Source organism: Hylobates moloch, unplaced genomic scaffold (genome assembly GCF_009828535.3).
Source record: "Hylobates moloch isolate HMO894 unplaced genomic scaffold, HMol_V3 SCAFFOLD_3, whole genome shotgun sequence".
Lineage (NCBI taxonomy): Eukaryota > Metazoa > Chordata > Mammalia > Primates > Hylobatidae > Hylobates > Hylobates moloch.
This window is the reverse complement of record NW_026652278.1, coordinates 7,700,202-7,719,233: the sequence shown is the minus strand read 5'-3', so window position 1 is coordinate 7,719,233 and position 19,032 is coordinate 7,700,202. Positions and strand designations below refer to the sequence as shown.

The window sequence follows — 19,032 nt, the reverse complement described above, 5'->3', positions numbered from 1 at the left end:
TAATCCATCTTGAATTAATTTTTGTATAAGGTGTAAGGAAGGGATCCAGTTTCAGCTTTCTACATATGGCTAGCCAGTTTTCCCAGCACCATTTATTAAATAGGGAATCCTTTCCCCATTTCTTGTTTTTGTCAGGTTTGTCAAAGATCAGATAGTTGTAGCTATGCGGCATCATTTCTGAGGGCTCTGTTCTGTTCCATTGATCTATGTCTCTGTTGTGGCACCAGTACCATGCTGTTTTGGTTACTGTGGCCTTGTAGTATAGTTTGAAGTCAGGTAGCGTGATGCCTCCAGCTTTGTTCTTTTTGCTTAGGATTGACTTGGCCATGCGGGCTCTTTTTTGGTTCCATATGAACTTTAAAGTAGTTTTTTCCAATTCTGTGAAGAAAGTCATTGGTAGCTTAATGGGGATGGCATTGAATCTATAAATTACCTTGGGCAGTATGGCCATTTTCACAATATTGATTCTTCCAACCCATGAACATGGAATGTTCTTCCATTTGTTTGTATTTATTTATTTATCTTTTTTGAGGCAGAGTCTCACTCTATTGCCCAGGCTGGAGTGCAGTGGTGCAATCTCGGCTCACTGCAACCTCTGCCTCGTGGATTCAAGTGATCCTCATGCTTTAGCCTCCTGAGTAGCTGAGACTACAGGTGTGTGCCAACATGCCTATCTCATTTTGGCAATATAATATTTTTAGTGGAGATGAGGTTTCACCATGTTGGCCAGGCTGGTCTCAAACTCCTGGCCTCAAAATTGAGTTTTATTTATTAGATTGCCAAATTTTATGACAAATGGTCACACCCACTGTTGGAGAGGGTACAAGGATATGAGCACTCATATAATGGAGTAATTGAAGCCATTTAAATGACATTAGTGAAGAACGTTGGTGGCATAATAAATTTTTAAATGAGTGACCTTTTTTGATTTTCTTTTTTAAATTTATATATACACAGAAAAGAGTGAATAAATAAATACCAGAAGTGTAGAAATTATTGCTGGGTGGTTAAGTGTGGTTTTGTTTTTGGTTTCAATATAATGGCCATGTATTTGAGGATTGGGGTAACAAGGTAGGAGGAGATACTTCTTTTTACAGTAAAATTTGGCAAGTTTTTAATCTAATTTACTAGTTGTATAAACTGTAATTTTCATTTAGAAAGAAAAAACAAAGGAAACAAGTGCCTCCTCATCCTCAGCCTAGTCAGCAGCATGGACTGGCTTCTTGTAGCCTTGAGATGGGAACACAGAGTGGTCTTCAGTCTACTCAGAATAACTTTCTTCACTGAAATATTTTCATTGACTTAGTTTTTTCATTTCCTCATAATATTGTCCCTTTATAAATTATCCCAAAATCAAATAACATCTGGGTAGTTGTGAAGTGTGTTTTATTTTAATGCAGTATTGGTATATGTTTAAGCTGAGTCAGAAATGTACACTGTTTTCTTCTTTGCAGGCTATTGATTACTATTTGAAAGCACTAAGGTCATTGGGAACACGAGACATACACCCAGCTGTTTGGGATTCAGTGAACTGGGAATTGTCCACCACTTACTTTACTATGGCAACTCTACAGCAAGATTATGCTCCGTTATCTAGAAAAGCTCAGGAGCAGGTGATAATATTTACTGGATTATAAAATAAGTTCTCAATCTCATTCCCTTGTTTAACAGATATTTAGCATGTGTTGTCTTTTCCTTAATAAGCAGTATTTAAACGTTTTAAAAACTCCTACAGTCAGATTACGAGCTTATTTTTCTCCCCCCTCAAAAAAATAAACAGATTGAAAAAGAAGTCAGTGAGGCCATGATGAAGTCCCTGAAATACTGCGATGTCGATTCAGTGTCTGCTCGACAGCCCCTTTGTCAGTATCGAGCTGCAACCATCCATCACAGGCTGGCCTCCATGTACCACAGCTGTCTGAGGAATCAGGTATTGTCAGTCCAAGTTAAGTACAGTGCCACATCAGTTTAAAAGTGTTCTGGGTGCTTTTGTTTTTTTAACATGGTCATATATATTTTAAATGCAATCTATGTTAATTAGCTACTTTAGAAAAACTTGTAGTGTAGCTGTTTTTCCCTCTCACCTATGCCATATATTTTTTTCTACTCTACTTGATTGGGTCTTAGTTTGTGAACTTACCTGTTTGCCTGGGTGTGTTACTTAGGTTTTTTTAAATGTAGGTAAGCTTTATAGTAATGGTTCAGTGCCAGTTTTACAGTACTAGTCTCCCATCTTTTATTGTAAAATAGAGCATATATATGAAAATACAGGCTGGGCACAGTGGCTCACGCCTATAATCCCAGCACTTTGGGAGGCTGAGGCAGGCGGATCACCTGAGGTCGGGAGTTTGAGACCAGCCTGACCAACGTGGAGAAACCCCGTCGCTACTAAAAATACAAAATTAGCCAGGGGTGGTGGCGCATGCCTGTAATCCCAGCTACTCAGGAGGCTGAGACAGGAGAATCGCTTGAACCCAAGAGGCAGAGGTTGCGGTAAGCCAAGATCGCACCATTGCACTCCAGCTTGGGCAACAAGAGCGAAACTCCGTCTCAAAAAAGAAAAAATACATGTGGAACATACGTACAGTTTACAGAATAAAGGAAACCCCTGTGTCCCTTTTCTGGAGGTTGAGGAATGGAAGAATCCTCCAGAGGGCCCCCGTGTGCCCCTCCCTGGTGTGTCTTCCTTGACGTCCACTCAGGTGAACTGCTGTCCTAAATTTTCTGCTGTGTCTGTGCCTTTTTTGTGCTGTGCCATTTAAACAATATATCTACATTGTGCTCCATGTTGAGCATGGGAAAATGAATCTGCTGTTGGTGTTCTGTGGCTTACTGCCTGTCACTCAACATCATGTTTTTGAGATACATCTGTGTTGGCACATGTAGCTGTTCATTTTTTCAGCTCAGTAGTCCTTAAATGACTATATCGTAGTTTATTTATCTAGTCTATGATTACTGAATTTTTGGGTTATTCCAGTTTGATGCTATTAGAAATAATCTAGTACCAACAGTATTGTACATGAATCCTGGTGCCCAAATGCCTGTATTTCTGAGAATAATCTGAGGCCGAGGATAAAGGCGCTTCCTTCCGACAGACTGCTTGGCTTCTGCTGCGATTCTTGGGCCTGTAGTTTCTCTGTGATGTTTTTTGTTTGTTTTGTTGATTCTTCCCCCCGTAAGGTAAGACTACTTACCTTAGAGTCCCTTTGGCATGAGTTTACTTCTGGGTTGCCCTTATCCTGAAAAGTATCATCTTTTGAGATACAGCTTAAACTGGAGAAGATTTTTTTTTTTTTTTGGAGACAGGGTCTCGCTCTGTTGCCCAGACTGGAGTGCAGTGGCACCATCCGAGCTCACTGCAACCTCCTGTCAGGCCTCCCCACTCTTTTGCATATAGATACCTAGTTGTTCTAGCACCATTTGCTGAAAAGACTACTCCTCTGCTGAATTGTCTTGGCACCCTCAAGCTTGCTTTTGCCCTCAGGATATTAGGCCATCTGGGCAAACCTGAATTTTGGTTGAGGACTTCCTAAGGCGAAGTGGAAAGAAATCTTTTCCAGTTCATGCCTGTAATCCCAGCACTTTGGGAGGCCGAGGCGGGCGGATCATTTGAGGTCAGGAATTCGAGACCAGCCTGGCCAACATGGCAAAACCCCATCTCTACGAAAAAATACAAAAATTAGCCAAGCAGTAGTGGTGGGTGCCTGCAATCCGAGCAATTCGGGAGGCTGAGGCAGGAGAATTGATTGAGTTCAGGAGGTGGAGGTTGCAGTGAGCCAAGATTGCACCACTGCACCTCCAGCCTGGGCGACAGAGTGAGACCCTGTCTCAAAAAAAAAAAAAAAAAAAAAAAGAAAGGAAATAGATTAAAGACCTAAATATAAAAGCTAAAACTAGTAAGACCTAGTAAGACCCACGGTGGGGGAAAAATAACTAAGAAGCACTTAGTGAAGCCTGAAGTAGTTACCGTGAAGGATGTGTTGCTTGTTTTGGTTTGGTTCTAGGTTGGTGATGAACACCTTAGGAAACAACACCGAGTGCTGGCAGATCTTCATTACAGCAAGGCCGCAAAGCTGTTTCAGCTGCTGAAAGATGCTCCCTGCGAACTGCTTAGAGTACAGCTAGAGAGAGTAGCATTTGCTGAATTTCAGATGACCAGTAAGTCTTACTTTTCATTTCTCAGATATGTATGCATTGGCTTAGTGCTGGATTGTCTTAGAGTAAGGCAAGCCTGTGAATCTAAATAATACTGTTTTCTTTTTAATTTGCCCCATAGTTAATGACTTTGGGTAGGGAGGAGGAGAAATCTGTACACTTTTTGAAGTGCTTTTTAAAACTTAGAGAAATGTATTAGATTATGTTCAGTGACTAGAAATATTGAGATATGGCCCATGACCCCTAATTTGGAAAAAAAATTGACAAATAAATTTAGACAGTTAAAGATTTCAATCGGCCAGGCACGGTGGCTCATGCCTGTAATATCAGCAATTTTTGAGGCTGAGGCAGGCAGATCACCTGAGGTCAGGAGTTCAAGACCAACCTGGCCAACATAGTGAAACCCCGTCTCTACTAAAAATACAAAAATTGGCCGTTTGTGGTGGTGCAGGCCTGTAGTCCCAGCTACTGAGGAGGTTGAGGTGGGAGAATCACTTGAACCCAGGAGGCGGAGGTTGCAGTGAGCCAAGATCGTGCCACTGCACTTCAGCCTGGGCGACAGAGCTAGACTGTGTCTCAAAAAAAAAAAAAAAAAAAAAAAAAAAAAAGATTTAAATCGGCATGAAAATTTTGGGAATGAAGAGGCAACAGTAAAGGAGTCGTGGGCCTTATTGAACCCTTTAAACATAGAACTGACCCTTGGATTGTGGTTCCAGAACAGACACTTCTATAGAGCCTGACCGAGGTAAAGATAAGTCGGGAGATAGAGAAGGGTGAAAGCGAGAATGCTTTCTTATGTTATTGTCCATGGCATGGAGTCAGCAGATACTTCAACCACTTAATAATTTTTCCTAAGTTCTCCCCCTCTCCCTCTTGCTCACCTGTTCTCTCCCGCAGAGGAGTCTTTTAAGAAATATTTCCTGTGTGGTAAAGAAAGAAGAAACAATTATTTGAAGTGCAGCAGTTCATTTAGATTTGCAGTCTGCTGTAAAATAAAGTTAATACTTTAAATCTGTATGACTTAGTTTACATAGGTATACAGTAGCCCCGGAAGGATGCATAAGAAACTGGTAACATTGTTCCCTTTGGGGAGGAAACCTGGAAAGCCAGGAGGAGGGGTTTCACCGCATACCCATTTGGACCTTGTAAATTTGGGGAATGTATTAGTATTACCTATCTAAAACAGTTTCTAAAAATGGTTTTTGCTGAAATTAATTTTTTGCTGGCATATAATGCATGGCTAGATGTGTGGGACAGTCAGCAGAATTAACAGTAGCTCTTTATGTGGGGAAGCTTTGGGGAGAGTGATCTTCAATTTTCACTTGCACCTTTGAATATTTTGTCAAGTTTGAATTCCTTAGAATGATCAAGCATCTTTTTTGTTGTTGTTGGGGTTTTGTTTTTTTTTTTTTTTTTTTTTTTTTTTGAGACAGAGTCTTCCTCTGTCGCCCAGGCTGGAGTGCAGTGGCATGGTCATGGCTCACTGCAACCTTGACCATCTGGGCTCTAGTGATCCTCAGCCTCCTGAGTAGCTGAGACCACAGGCGCTGATTTTTGAAAAATTTTTTGTAGAGACAGGGTCTCATTATGTTATAAGCCCAGGCTGGTCTCAAACTCCTGAGCTCAAGTGATACTCCTGCCTCAGCCTCCCAAAGTGCTGGAAGATACTGGAACAAATTTGCTAAGATGATAAGTGTGTTTAATTCCCTCCTTTAAATGTTTTACTACTATGAGTACTTTAGAAAATAATGTTAAATATTTTAGAGGGTTTTGTTAGCCAGGTTTGTGGGTTTTGTAAGCCATGTTAATAAATGCTCTAGGTTGTGACACCTTTTATTCTATCTTATTTTATCCAGTTTTTTTTTTTTTTTTTTCCTGGTACATATGATTCAGATCTCCCTTCCTAATGTCTATATTGTCTGGTCCTTGTCCCAACAACGCTTTCATACATAAGCAATAGCTTGTCTTCCAGATGCCAAATCTATGCTGAAATCACATTTATCCATTGATTTTAAAGATAATAGGTTGTTTAAAAAGTGTGGAATTATGCTTTAAAGGAAGAAGGCAACAGTTATTCTCTCCCCGCCTGCAGAGTTGGGGAGTCCCCAAGACCACTTTCACTTCTCACACTAACTGCAAGTTTGTCCGCAGTCTCCAAGACCACCCTCAGGTTTGAGAATTTGCTAAAGGACTCACAGAACTCACTGAAAGGTGTTCTGCTTACAGCTACAATTTCTCACATTGAAAGGATGTACATTAAAATTAGCCAAGGGAAGAGGCTCGGGAGGCAGAGTCCTGAAGAGTTCTAAGTGCGGAGCTCCCAGTTCCTCTGCCACTGGAGTTACAGATAGTGCTAACTCACCCCGGCAGTGATGCATGACAGTTCTCAGCAAGTGTATAAATCAATACATGTACAACTGGGGAAGCTCACCTAAGCCTTGGTGTCCAGAGTTTTCACTGGAACTTGGTCACATAGACACGGTTGACTGCCATGTGGCTGATCTTTGTCTCCAGTGCCTCCAGAGGTCCAGCTGTTACCCTGGGGCCCAAAGTCCCCGCAGGAAATCCCATTGTTAGGCTATCCATTGTGACCCAAGGCCCCCCAGGTAAACAAAGGCATTCTTACCAGGCAGGACATTTCAAGGACTTAGTGATTACCTTCTGGGAGCCAAGGACAAAGACTAAACCTCTGTTTGTACAAGATTAATCCTCTACTGCACACCACCGCACACAATTGAGTTCTAGGAGAACAGGAGCAAAGATGGATTGTAGTACCTGATAGCTGTAGAAAAATTCTATTTAGAAGGCTCTAGAATAAAACAAAACCTTGTTCAGCTGGTCTGACTTCCTGCCTTTGAACAGAGATGTAATAAACTATTTTACAGATAGGACAACTGATACTAAGTGCTTATGTGACTTGACCACACAACTGGTAAATTGTGAGGTGGGCCTCAAGCCCGAGACTCTTTTGCGCTGGTCCCTTTTCCTAAGGCTCCTATTCTAAAAAAGTAGCCTGTCTTGACAAAACCAAATGGTGAGGCAGGGAAACAATGATTATTTATTGCTTTGTCCAGACTTAGTATTTTTGTTAAGGGAATATTATTAGACAGAAGTTGGATTTAGAAGATTTAAGATTCTCATTAGCTTCCTTTATAGCATTTTGAAAGTCTGAATTTTCATTAATACATTAACATTAGATGGGTTTCTAGATTTATATTAAAGAAATGAACATTTTATATTTAACACTTTAGGTCAGAATAGCAATGTTGGAAAGTTGAAAACACTATCTGGGGCTCTTGATATAATGGTGAGAACCGAGCACGCATTCCAGCTTATCCAGAAGGAGCTTGTAGAAGAATTTGGCCAGGTAAATGGAGAAAATGACTGTCTTTGGTTTTTGTGTGTCTTAAGCTACATGGTGAATGTATATAGTGGGCATATTATATGTGTGTGTGTATGTGTATGTTTTGTGTGTGTGTATATATACACATATGTACCTATGCACTAAAACATTTTAACAGTGATTTGTTATATTTGCCTGGTAGAATTATTCATCTCCTTTCTTCAATTTGCAAGTATTTTAAAATATTTTTTAAGAATATATCTCAACAAGACCATAGTCAGCAAATTATAAAGTCTCTTAAGTTTTTTTGTTGCTGTTGGTGGGAATTTGTTTTGTTTTATGTTTTAAAAGAAAAGGCCTGTGCCCTCTTTTCTAATTTCCACTAGACTGCCTGGGAGCAGCTGAATGGTGAATGGGCCTAAGCAGGCTCCTCAGGAAGGAATTTCTCGTTTTCTGGGCATTCCGGCATTCATATTACCTTCTGCTGTTGCTAAAAGCTTCCTGAAGCCCCCATGGTGCACCCACTTATTGCTCTCCTAGCCCTGCTTGGTCAAATCCTGTGTGGTACTGTACATTTCTGCGTTGTGTCTAATGTTGGAAAGTCAGGATTAATTTCTTCTACAAAAGTGCCTATTTGGGCTGAGACATTTTAATTATGTGTTTTAGTCTATCAAAATGATCATAGGTGTGCTTTTTGTTTGTTTTGTTTAGGGTTAAAAACCTATTGGATGAACGAAACTTCACTTCCATCACTTGATATGGTATGAAACTACAGTTGTTGGGTAGCTCGAGTAAAGTAACTTTTTGTTGTCTTTAGCCTAAGAGTAGTGACGCCGCTGCAGCTGCTGATGCTTCTCCTAGTCTCAATCGAGAAGAAGTGATGAAACTCCTCAGTATATTTGAGTCTCGGTTGTCATTTCTTCTCCTTCAGTCCATTAAACTGCTATCTTCAACTAAAAAGAAAACAAGGTAAATTAAGTGGTTATTTGTAGGAATTTCTTTCCCAGCACCCTACCTATAAAAATTTTCTCTACTAACATTATAAAGAAAAACTAGGGGCCAGGCGCATTGGCTCACACCTGTAATCCCAGCACTGGGAGACCGAGGCAGGCAGATCACTTGAGTTCAGGAGTTCGAGACCAGCCTGGCCAACATGGTGAAACCTCATCTCTACCAAAAATACAAAAACTAACCGGTATGGTGGCAGGCGCTTGTTAATCCTAGCTACAGGGGAGGCTGAGGCACGAGAATCGCTTGAACCCAGGAGGTGGAGGTTGCAGTGAGCTGAGATCACACCACTGCACTGCAGCCTAGGTAACAGAGTGAGACTCTGTCTCAAAAAAAAAAAAAGAAAGAAAGAAAAAAATAGGTTGTATTCTGTCTTGTCTTCTATGTGGATAGTTCAGAATTTTAAGTGGCGTTCCTTCTTGACTTGTTAAACTAGGTAAGAACCCTCTCCACGAAGCCTCCTATCTATTGAAATTACAGAAAGAAAGAAATCTTGCTGCCTAAGGGCAAATACTCTGTTGTTAATGTTTTCCTTGAGGGAGACGAATAACCCTGGAATGAAGATCTGTGTTTCTAGTGATGCTTCTGAATGTTGTCATTAATGGAGAGTCTGGACTGGAGTTTGATGCCCAGGACCAAGTGTGCTGCAGAGTAGAGGACGGAACACAGAAGCAGGAGAGAAGAGCGCACACCTCCGCAGAAATGTTCTAATGGCCCAGGGTCATCTTGTTACCCTTAACATTCTTTTGCCAGAGTTTGTTATTTTGGCATTATTGATTTAATTTGAAATTTCAGTAGTAAATACTAGATCAGGAAAGTAATATAAATGATATGCCTTCCTTGTTTTTAAATATAAGTGCAATCTGGCCATATTACAAAATTTGGAAAACAGAAAAGGAAATGAAAACCATTTATCCTAATATATCCATTGTTACCAGTTATCTTATGTATATTTTACCAATTTATAATCTTAGGGTACAGGTCATTTTTGTCTGTTTATTTTTTTATGTTATATACAGTAAAATGGACTCTTTGTGGTGTATACTTCTTCAAAGCTTGACAAATGCATATAGATGTGTGCCTGCCACCACAGTTATGACAGAAAACAGTTCCGTCACTCCAAGAATTCCCTCCTGCTGTCCCCTTTGCAGTCAACCTGCCCCTGCCCCCAATTCCTCAGGATCTCAGGGAGAAAGTTTTCAGTCTTTTACCATTAAGCCTCATATCAGCTGTGGGGCTTTGTAGAGGCCTTTATCAAGTTGAGGATGTTTTCTTCTATTCTGAATTTGCTAAGAGTGTTTTTATCATGAATGGATATTGAATTTGTGTCCAATGCTTTTATTACATTTATTGAGATGACCACATGGTTTCCCTTGTTGAGCCTTGTTTAGTGGATTACATTGATTCCTCAAATGTTAAACCAACTTTGCATTCCTGGGATAAATCCCAGTGTGTTGTGATGAAGTATTCTTTTTATGTATTACTGGATTCAGTTTGCTGATATTTTGTTGATAATTTTTATGTCTATGCATAGGGGATAGTGGTCTACAGCTCACTTTTCTTATAATGGGTTTGTCTGGTTTGGGTATTAGAACAGTGCTGGCCTCATAAAGTCTGCGGGTTCATGTTCCCTCTTCTGTTTTCTGAAAGAGATTGTATAGAATTAGTACTGTGTCTTCATTAAACATGTAGTAGAATTTACCAGTAAAACCTTCTTAACGTGGAGTTTACTTTGTTGGAAGTTTTTCAGCAGTGAGTTCAGTTTCTTCTCATGGATACAGTGTGTCTTTTTCTTGAAGAAACGAGGGTCCATCATCTAAATTGTCAAGTGTGTAGGTTCACAGTGTCCCTTATTATCCTTTTCATGTCTCAGGGGGTTTGTGATGATAGCCCTTCTTTTAGTCCTGATATTGGTAATCCTTCTGTTTTTCTTGGTCATTCTAGCTAGAAGTTTTCGATTTTTTTTTTCCCAGTCTTTTCAAAGAACCAACTTTTGGCTTGATCGAACTGTTTCTTCCCCTCATTGTTTCTCTCTTTTAAATGTCATCAATTTCTGCCGTTCATTTCCTTCCTTCTACTTGTTTTGGACTTAATTTGCTCATTTTCTAGTTTCTTAAGGTGGAAGCCTAGATTACTAATTTGAGACATTTTTCCTTTTTAATATAAGATTTGCTGCCAAAAATTTTTTTCTAAAGCACTGCTTTTGCTACATCTCATATATTTTTGTATATTTTCATTTTCATTTGTTTCAAAATAATATTTGATGTCCTGAGACTTCTCCTTTGACCCATTTGTTATTTAAAGTGTGCTGTTTAGTTTCTAAATATTGGGACTTGTTAGCTATCTTTTGATATTGCTTGCTAGTTGAATTCTGTTATGTGCTGAGACCATAACTGTGTGTGTTCTCTTCTTTCACGTTTGTGTGGATTTGTTTTATGGCCTAGAATATGGTTTATCTTGGCACATGTTCCATGTGTACTTGAAAAATCTGCATGTCCTGCTGTTTGGGGTAAAGCATTGTGTAAATGTCAGTTAGGTTAAGCGTGTTCATAGTATTGTTCAGGTCTTCTATATTCTCACTGAATTTCTGTCTACTGCTATCAATTTACCGAGCGAGGAGTGTTGAAGTCTCCAGCTATGCTTGTGGATTTATCTGTTTCTCCTCTCAGCACTGTCAGTTTTGTTTCATGTGTTTTTGAAGCTCCGTTAGGTATACACACGTAGGATTGTGGTATCTGGGAGAACTGACCTCCTTATTACTACAGATGTCCCTCTTTGATAATATAGCCACTCAACGTTCTTTTGGTTAATGTCTTTTTCTGTGTATGTCTTTTATATTAAAATTGGGTTTCCTATAGGTGGCAATAGTTGGGTCTTGCTTTTTATTTTTTATTTACTTATTTTTATGTTTAGTTTTTTTGAGACAAGATCTCGCTCTGTCACTCAGGCTGGAGTGCAGTGGCATGATCATAGCTCACTGCAGCCTCAACCTCCTGGGCTCAAGCAATCCCCCACCTCAGCCTCTCAGAATAGTTGGGACCACGGGTGTGCCCCACCACACCCAGCTAATTTTTAAATTTTTTGTAGAGATGGGGTCTTGCCATGTTGCCCAGGCTGGTCTCAAACTCCTGGGTCAAGCAGTCCACCTTCCCCAGACTCCCAAAGTGCTGGGATTACAAGTATGAGCCACTGCACCTGGCCCAAGGGTCTTGCTTTTTAAATCCAGTCTTAAAATTGGTATCTCTAGACCATTCACATTTAATATGATTCTTTCTCTGCCTTCTGTTAATTATTTTCTGTGATTCCATTTTATTTCACTATTGATTTATGATGTGCCACTTTGTAATTATTTTGGCAGTTGACCTAGGATTTTGCAGTATACATCGTTAATCTTTCATGAGAGGCCACCTTCAAGTAATATGATACTGCGTTACACATACTGTAAAGACTTTCTAACAGTAGACTCCCAATTCCTTCCTCCCGTCTTTTGTACTGTTATTATATGTCTTACTTGTACGTATGTTATAAACACATAACACACAGCTACTAGTTTTTACCTTATACAGTTATCTTTAAGAGCAATGAAAGGGAACAGGAAATTTTATTTACCTTCATTTATTCCATTTCAGTACTCTTAACCTTTTTGTATAGGTTTCTGTCTAGCATCATATTCCTTCTGCCTGAAAAACTTTTAGCATTTAGCATTCGTAGGTGTGCTAGCAATGAATTCTATCTTTTCAATTGAGAGAGTTTTTATACCTTTTTCAGTCTTGGAAGATCTTTGAGCAGAGTATAGAATTCTGGGTTAACAGTCCTTTTCATTCAGTACTTTAAAGATGTCACTCCATTGTCTCTGGCCTGCGTGTTTTCTGACCAGAAGCCAGCTGTGTTTCCTGCTTTTGTTCATCTGTTAGAAATGCATCTTCCTTGCCTGTCGGCGTCCCACCCCCCAGCAGTTTGACTGTGATAGGCTTGGGTGTGTCGGGATGGCTTTTACCCCTGGCTTCAGCATTTTTCTTTCTTCTGTTGCATTTTCTTTCCTCCTCTGTAGCCCGTTATACCTATGTTAGACTGTTTGATGTTGTTCCACAGCTCTTGGATATTCTGTTCTGGTTTTTTTGACGCCTTTTTTTCCTTTTTGTGATTTTGTTTGGATAATTTCTGTTGAACTGTCTTCAAGTTCATGGATTCCTCACTTGGTTTTGTGTCATCTACAGTTGAACTTTTTGAAGGCATTCTTTGTCTCTGTTACAATGTTCCTCATTTCTAGCAATTGCCCTGGGTTCATTCTTCCAGTTCCAGCTCTCTGCTGAAATCACCAATCTGACCTTGTGTGGCATCTACCTTGTCCATTAGTGTCTTGAACATACTAATTATAGTCCTTTTAAATTCCCTATGAGATAGTTCCAACATCTGTGTCATAATTAGCTGGTTCTGTTGATTCTTTGTCTCTTGGAAGTATGTTGTTCTTTCCTTGCCTTCCATTATCTCTTGTTTGTTGAAAATTGGACACCTTATGTATGATAGTAGAGACCAAGGGAAATAATTTTTTTTTGCCTGGAATTTTTTGCACTTTCCCCCTGCTACGGCTTTAGTGTGGGAAGTGGAATTCATTTTTCTAGCCTGGAGTTGACCTGTGGTTGAGATTTTTTTATTGCGATGGTTACCTTCCATGTACCACAGGCTTCAAGTTTTCCTAGCAGTCCTCATGTGTAGAGTGGAGCAGATCTGCAGAAGATGATTCTTAGTGTCTTCTCTACCTTCAACTCTAGGTCTTTCTTTTGTTTTGCACCTTAGAGAGGGTCTGTCTTTACACTCTCACAGTTCTTCCAGCCGTATTCCACTGTCACTGGTCCTTCAGTGCCTTTTCGCCTGTTTGGGAGGGAGGAGGGAGTTAGCAAGGACTCCATAGTTGTTTAAGCCTCAGTCTAGGCAGACATTCGTGTCCCTGAGTCTCAGGAGTGTGGCCTTCCCACTGCTCCTGCACCCCCACCTAACCCTTCAGAGTGTTTTTTCTGTTCCCTTACCCTCTCTTCACTGACTTTAACTGATGCCCTAAGGTTGACAGGGTTCATTGTCTTCCCCCACCCCCATTGAGGCTTTTGTTTCATAGAGGAGAAGGGTCCAGGTGGGGTTGCCAGTCCCTCCCATAGCAATTGCTGTTACCCTGTCATAGGTCTACACCAGGAGGGTCACTCTGTCAGGATTCTCACTGGTCTTTTATGTGGGCATTTGGTGAGGTCCTTGGAGAAAAGCCAGTAAGAAGATGTGAACCCCCTGACTCCACAGAGGCCCTACACTTTCTCACCAGCCTCACTGGGCCCCCACCAACTCATTCACTATTTTAGCTAAATGCTTACTGGCATCTGGCTGCATCTGCCCCGGGTAAGGAAGGACTGTCCTTTCTCTCCCTGCATCAGCCTGTCCCTCCTTAGATTGCAGGCTAGTTGGCTGCCCCACCTCTCTCATGGATTTAAGAAGAGCCATGACCTTGTAGTTTGCCCTGCTTGAGCCAGAGACTTTTTCCAGTTCTGCACCATGAATAGAAACTTCTTTGAATAATTGCCTTTGGACTAAGTTCCATGGCTCACACCTGTGATCCCAGCTATTTGGGAGACTGAGGCAGGAGAATTACATGAACCCATGAGTTCAAGGCCACAGCAAGCTATGATGGCACCACTGCACTCCAGCCTGGGAGACAGAGCAAAACCCATCTCTTTAAAAAAAAGAAAAAAATTGCTTTTGAATAATTCTCTATAGTCTAAGGAGAGCTTTTATTTGGTTGTGTGTGTTTTTTTTTTTTTTTTTGAGACAGAATCTCGCTCTGTCGCCCAGGCTGGAGTGCAGTGGCGCAGTCTCGGCTCACTGCAAGCTCCACCTTCCGGGTTCACGCCATTCTCCTGCCTCAGCCTCCCGAGTAGCTGGGACTACAGGCGTCCGCCACCACACCTGGCTAATGTTTTGTATTTTTAGTAGAGACGGGGTTTCACCGTGTGAGCCAGGATGGTCTCGATCTTCTGACCTCATGATCCGCCCGCCTCAGCCTCCCAAAGTGCTGGGATTACAGGTGTGAGCCACCGCGCCCGGCCTAATTTGGTTGTTAATCCACAGTGTCTGCACCATATCCTGGTTGTGCTACACAGCAGCGAGTGTTGATACACTCACTGTAATTTAGCAGAGACATCCATCTTTCTGAAGAGCCGTAAGGCAGAGCAGATAGTGCATATAGTAACAAGGCTTGGAAAGAATTCCTGCCTTTTTCTAACAGCAGTGGGTAAAGTTTTTAAATTTGTACTGGTTTCCACAAGATGGCAATATAAATATATGATAAGTTTATTAGATGCCTATAGAATTAGAGCAAAAGATGCATTTTATTTGTTTAAAAAAAATTTTTGTTTTCATTTTCAGGTGATGCAGGCGTTTCATCATCATATGACAACTGCATTGGCATTGACCTGCTAGAAATTCTAGCAGTGGCAGTTTGTTAGGCCAAAGGTTTTTTCTTTTTTCGTTTTGAATTTAGAATTTACTTTTCTACTGTATTTTAATATTCATTGCTTTCACAGATCCAGGCCTCTTGACATTTTGGTGGCTCTGGTGTTTAATATAATGAAATACCATAAAAAGTAGAAGTAATCTCTGAAGATTCAGGGAGCTCTCTGCTGCAGTGCTAAGAACAGATCCTTTAGATTCATGGGTTGTTCCCATTAGATGTGTACATTTAATATTTGGTTAAGATTAGTAAAAAGGGAGATGAAAGAATGTAAGAAAAAGCCTGTGAGATGATGGAGCCCTCGGAATAGGGGTCATAGGTCAGTGAAACTGCTGATAAGAATGCATTAAGGAAGGCATGATTTGTAGAAATTGGAAGATGAAGATTTAAAATTCAGAGTTATGGTTAGGACAGATCAAAAGATTTTAAGTTTATGATCCCTGCAGCCATCATCTTTAGGCACCCAACTATTAATAAAATGGCAGTGTGATGTCATTGTCCACAAAGAATAATTCATCTTTCAAATGCCTTTTCTAATTGTTAAGTGCTAATGCCTTGATTACCGTCACTAATTTAAATTTTCTATAAAGTTATCAAAGGTTTTGTGACTTAACTCCCGCAAAACTAAAATATAGCCAATCTTAGGCCCAGATTACAGATAGGGAATGCATTTGGAACAGTCACTTTTGCTGTACTGTGGTTGTTGGGGGAAGGCAGGAGGAGATTTGCCTGATAAAATAAGTGGGAATTGGAGGGGAGAAATGTCTAAAGGCAGCAATGGGGACCCTGTGGAGGAGGAATGGAGCCAGGAATAAAAGGGGAATTCCTGGGGAAGGGAGCTCTGCACTGCTGGCTGCTCTCTGGCAGGCCTGACTGGCAAGCCCTTGGGTGAAGGGAGAAAATTTGTACCCCAAAGAGGTGAAAGAGCATAGCATTTGAAATTGGAAAACATGACATTTTGACCTTAATCCAAACTGTTAACCCTTCTGGGCCTTAGGTTTTACATCTGTAAATTAAAAATGCTAGTCCTTGCCTATCTGAGGGGACGGGATTATTGTAAGGCTCAGATGTGGTCATGGACACTGTAACGAGTTGTGGAATTGTCACCTGTTATCTGGTTATGTGAGCCAGGGGTCTCCACCTGGACTCATTAAAAAATAAATAAATAAAAGATGTTAGATATGAACTGCCACGTAATTACTAGTCTTTTGCAGTAGTAACAAAAATAGAATTCACTGATGCATCATAAGGGGTAAATGTTTTCAGGACAAACTGTAAACTGAAATAGTTTTAAGGTAGAGTACTGTCTAGTACTCTTCAGCCGAGGGGCAGGCTTCACACAGAATTGCACTGACATTTTTAGAGTAAACTGAGACGCAGCAGTTCTTGTAGTTCTGGAATCCATGTTTAAATCCTAGGTAGTTCTAGCTCTGGAGATGGCAGTCCAGCAGTGGCTTTAGATGTGTGTTTGTGACACAGGAGGGTGCTTAGGCCGAGCTTGAGGAACACAGGAAATACTGCATAGCTCCTTCTGTGCCCTCCCTCACCCGGCTCCACTGCATTTTCTTCATGGCCGTCCATCCATCACTGTCTTGTTTACTGTGGTTTCCCCCAGTGCCTCCCGTCCCCTCCCCCAAACTCCTACCTCAATAGAATGCAAATTCCATAAGGCAGGGGCTTCTTTTTGCCTGCTTTGTTCTCTGTCAAGAGCAATTCCTAGTACATAATAGGCATTCAAATATTTATCAAAGGAATGAGTACTGGATTTCATTGATGTATTGAAATAAATGTGTAGAGACAGGCCCGTGAGCAATAGGTAAAAGAAGGCAGGTCTGAACCCAGCAGAAGAGGAACACCTGCTGCTCTGTGAAGAGTGACTGTTGGGCTGTCACTGTCCGGTTTTCTGGACCTCTGAATTGTTGATAGGCATTGCTGGTCCCTTACCTGTCTCTTTTTCTTTTTTAACCCTAGCAATAACATCGAAGATGACACAGTTCTCAAAACCAACAAGCACATTTACTCCCAGCTTTTGAGAGCAACTGCAAATAAAACTGCGACTCTTCTGGAAAGAATCAACGTTATCGTCCACCTGCTGGGGCAGCTTGCCGCCGCCGGCAGTGCAGCGAGCAGCAATGCTATTCAGTGACTGCACAGAGCCGTGTCCCAGACACACTGTCAGTGCCTTCAATACGGAGCCGGTTTGTTCATTCGGTGCTTTGTTTCATTAAATAATAGGGAAATATCCATTTAAAACAGGTATATCAGTGGAAACACAGAGTTATTTTAAGTGACAGACAAATTACGGTTGAGTTCTATGGCTTCTTCACTTGAAATGCTAACATCAGAATCAAACTTAAAGCTTCCACTATTTATTTCTTTGAGAAGTACATAGTACCTCAATATTAACAGACTTGCTGTGATACAGTTACACTTTCACATATTTTTGAAGTATGTCAAGCTACATGGGTCTAAGATATGATTATTTTGGATAAAATGTTACTTTGGTCAAGAGAACTTTTATCCAAATGACATTACAGGTTCAAGTGGGTTGAGGAGACTTCCTGTACATCTTCAGTGTTTCCTTTTAAATTGCCCAGAAAAAAGGTGTGTTCTTCATAAGCTTCAGTGCGGGATTTTTCAAAGACTAGCTGTTGTGCAATTTGCTGTATTTAATGCATGTTCTGAAAGGATTCACTTTTGACTTTATATGACAGTTGATCAAGAACAGGTACTACCCCTTTTTTTCATTTTAAACTTGAAACTGTGAATAAGGTAAGAAAACTATTTTGAATAAATAAGCTATTTATTTAAAATGTCTTTGTATTTTTCCAATTTCCATTCTTCACATTGAGTTTTGATTTGAACTCAGTCTAAAATTAATAAACTTTACAAAGCAAAGCTCAAAACATTAAAAGTAAAATTCTGCTGTCCACTAAATTCTCCCTAGAATATTTTACTTATTGCTGCTGCTACATGGCTCTTGTCCAGTTACACACAAACATCCCCTGTTCTTTGTAATGGCTATAGTGCACAAGGCTGTTTTCGTTCATAATTCATATTTTCAGTTTCAAGACAGTGTAACAGATAAAACAGGCTCTTTCGAGGTGAGGTGAAGGTCTGGACTTCTGTGCATGACACCATTATGGGTAGGTCTGCTGCGTAGGCCTGGGGGCAGGTGCGCTGGAGATTCGGCCAGCTCCGTGCACGCCCTCCACGGTGGCCAGACCCCCCTCCCACACCAGCCAGACCTCTGAAGGAATTCCAACTATACTAGAAAACTGTCTAGAAGACCTAGTTTTAAGCTGAATTTTTACAGAGCTATGATGTAAAAGAGACTTCTTTCTCTTTTACAGAGATTTTCAGGTGGTTTTCATTGGCTGAGATTTTTTTTGTTTTGAGACAGGGTCTCACTGTCACCCAGGCTGGAGTGCAGTGGCAGTCTCTGCTTACTGCAACCTCTGCCTCCCAGGCTTAAGGGATCCTCCCACCTCAGCCTCCCAAGTAGCTGTGACTACAGGTGTGCACCACCACGCCTGGCTAATTTTTTGTATTTTTAGTAGAGACAGGGTTTTGCCGTGTTGCCCAAGCTGGTCTCGAACTCCTGAGCTCAAGGGATCCACCTGCCTCGGCCTCTCAAAGTGCTGGGATTATAGGCGTGAGCCACCACACCCAGCCCACTGACAGTGAGTTAACATCCATCATAGCTTAGCAAAATTCTCTCTTGCCATTTGTCCACTTAGCTGTTGTTTACTTAGTTTGCATTTTCCTTGGAACAGATTTGTATCGGTTTGCAAAAACTAATCAGTGGAACATTTAAAGTTTTGCCTAAATTGTAAAGCAGTTGTACCAATTCAGCAATGTTTCATTTCAGGACCACTGTCATTCGGTCTCCCCTTGTAGCAAGTGTACACACATCATAAAGCTGTCTTTGCCCTGCTAGATAAACCTAGAGACTTCTGTTGATTATAATCAAAGATTATATACCATCTTTTGGGTTAATGAATTCAAAAGGATGTTCCTACTTAGGTAGCAA

General features: G+C 40.8%; 2 protein-coding genes across 8 annotated transcripts in view; one reads left to right on the top strand and one right to left on the bottom strand.

Annotated features, from left to right (window-relative positions):
- The window catches only part of LOC116482193 (uncharacterized), a 55,975-nt gene extending 49,279 nt beyond the window's left edge, over positions 1-6,696 (bottom strand). For 3 of the 6 annotated variants that reach the window (XR_009212675.1, XR_009212673.1, XR_009212676.1), the window contains exons 1-3: positions 6,587-6,696; positions 5,037-5,075; positions 3,968-4,121 (exon numbers count right to left, since the gene is read on the bottom strand). The gene's annotated coding sequence lies outside the window, so the exon portion shown is untranslated. Of the gene's footprint in view, positions 1-3,967; positions 4,122-5,036; positions 5,076-6,517 lie in introns of those variants that run through there. The other 3 variants (XR_009212677.1, XR_009212674.1, XM_058435905.1) reach the window with 3 other exon arrangements.
- The window catches only part of EDRF1 (erythroid differentiation regulatory factor 1), a 49,986-nt gene extending 32,728 nt beyond the window's left edge, over positions 1-17,258 (top strand). For both annotated transcript variants that reach the window (XM_032175447.2, XM_032175435.2), the window contains 6 exons: positions 1,455-1,613; positions 1,781-1,930; positions 4,005-4,158; positions 7,407-7,522; positions 8,316-8,467; positions 16,971-17,258. In XM_032175447.2, coding sequence (XP_032031338.1) covers positions 1,455-1,613; positions 1,781-1,930; positions 4,005-4,158; positions 7,407-7,522; positions 8,316-8,467; positions 16,971-17,145 — 906 coding nt within the window. In that variant the 3' untranslated portion in view covers positions 17,146-17,258. The remainder of the gene's footprint in view (positions 1-1,454; positions 1,614-1,780; positions 1,931-4,004; positions 4,159-7,406; positions 7,523-8,315; positions 8,468-16,970) is intronic.
- Positions 17,259-19,032: the final 1,774 nt, after the last annotated feature.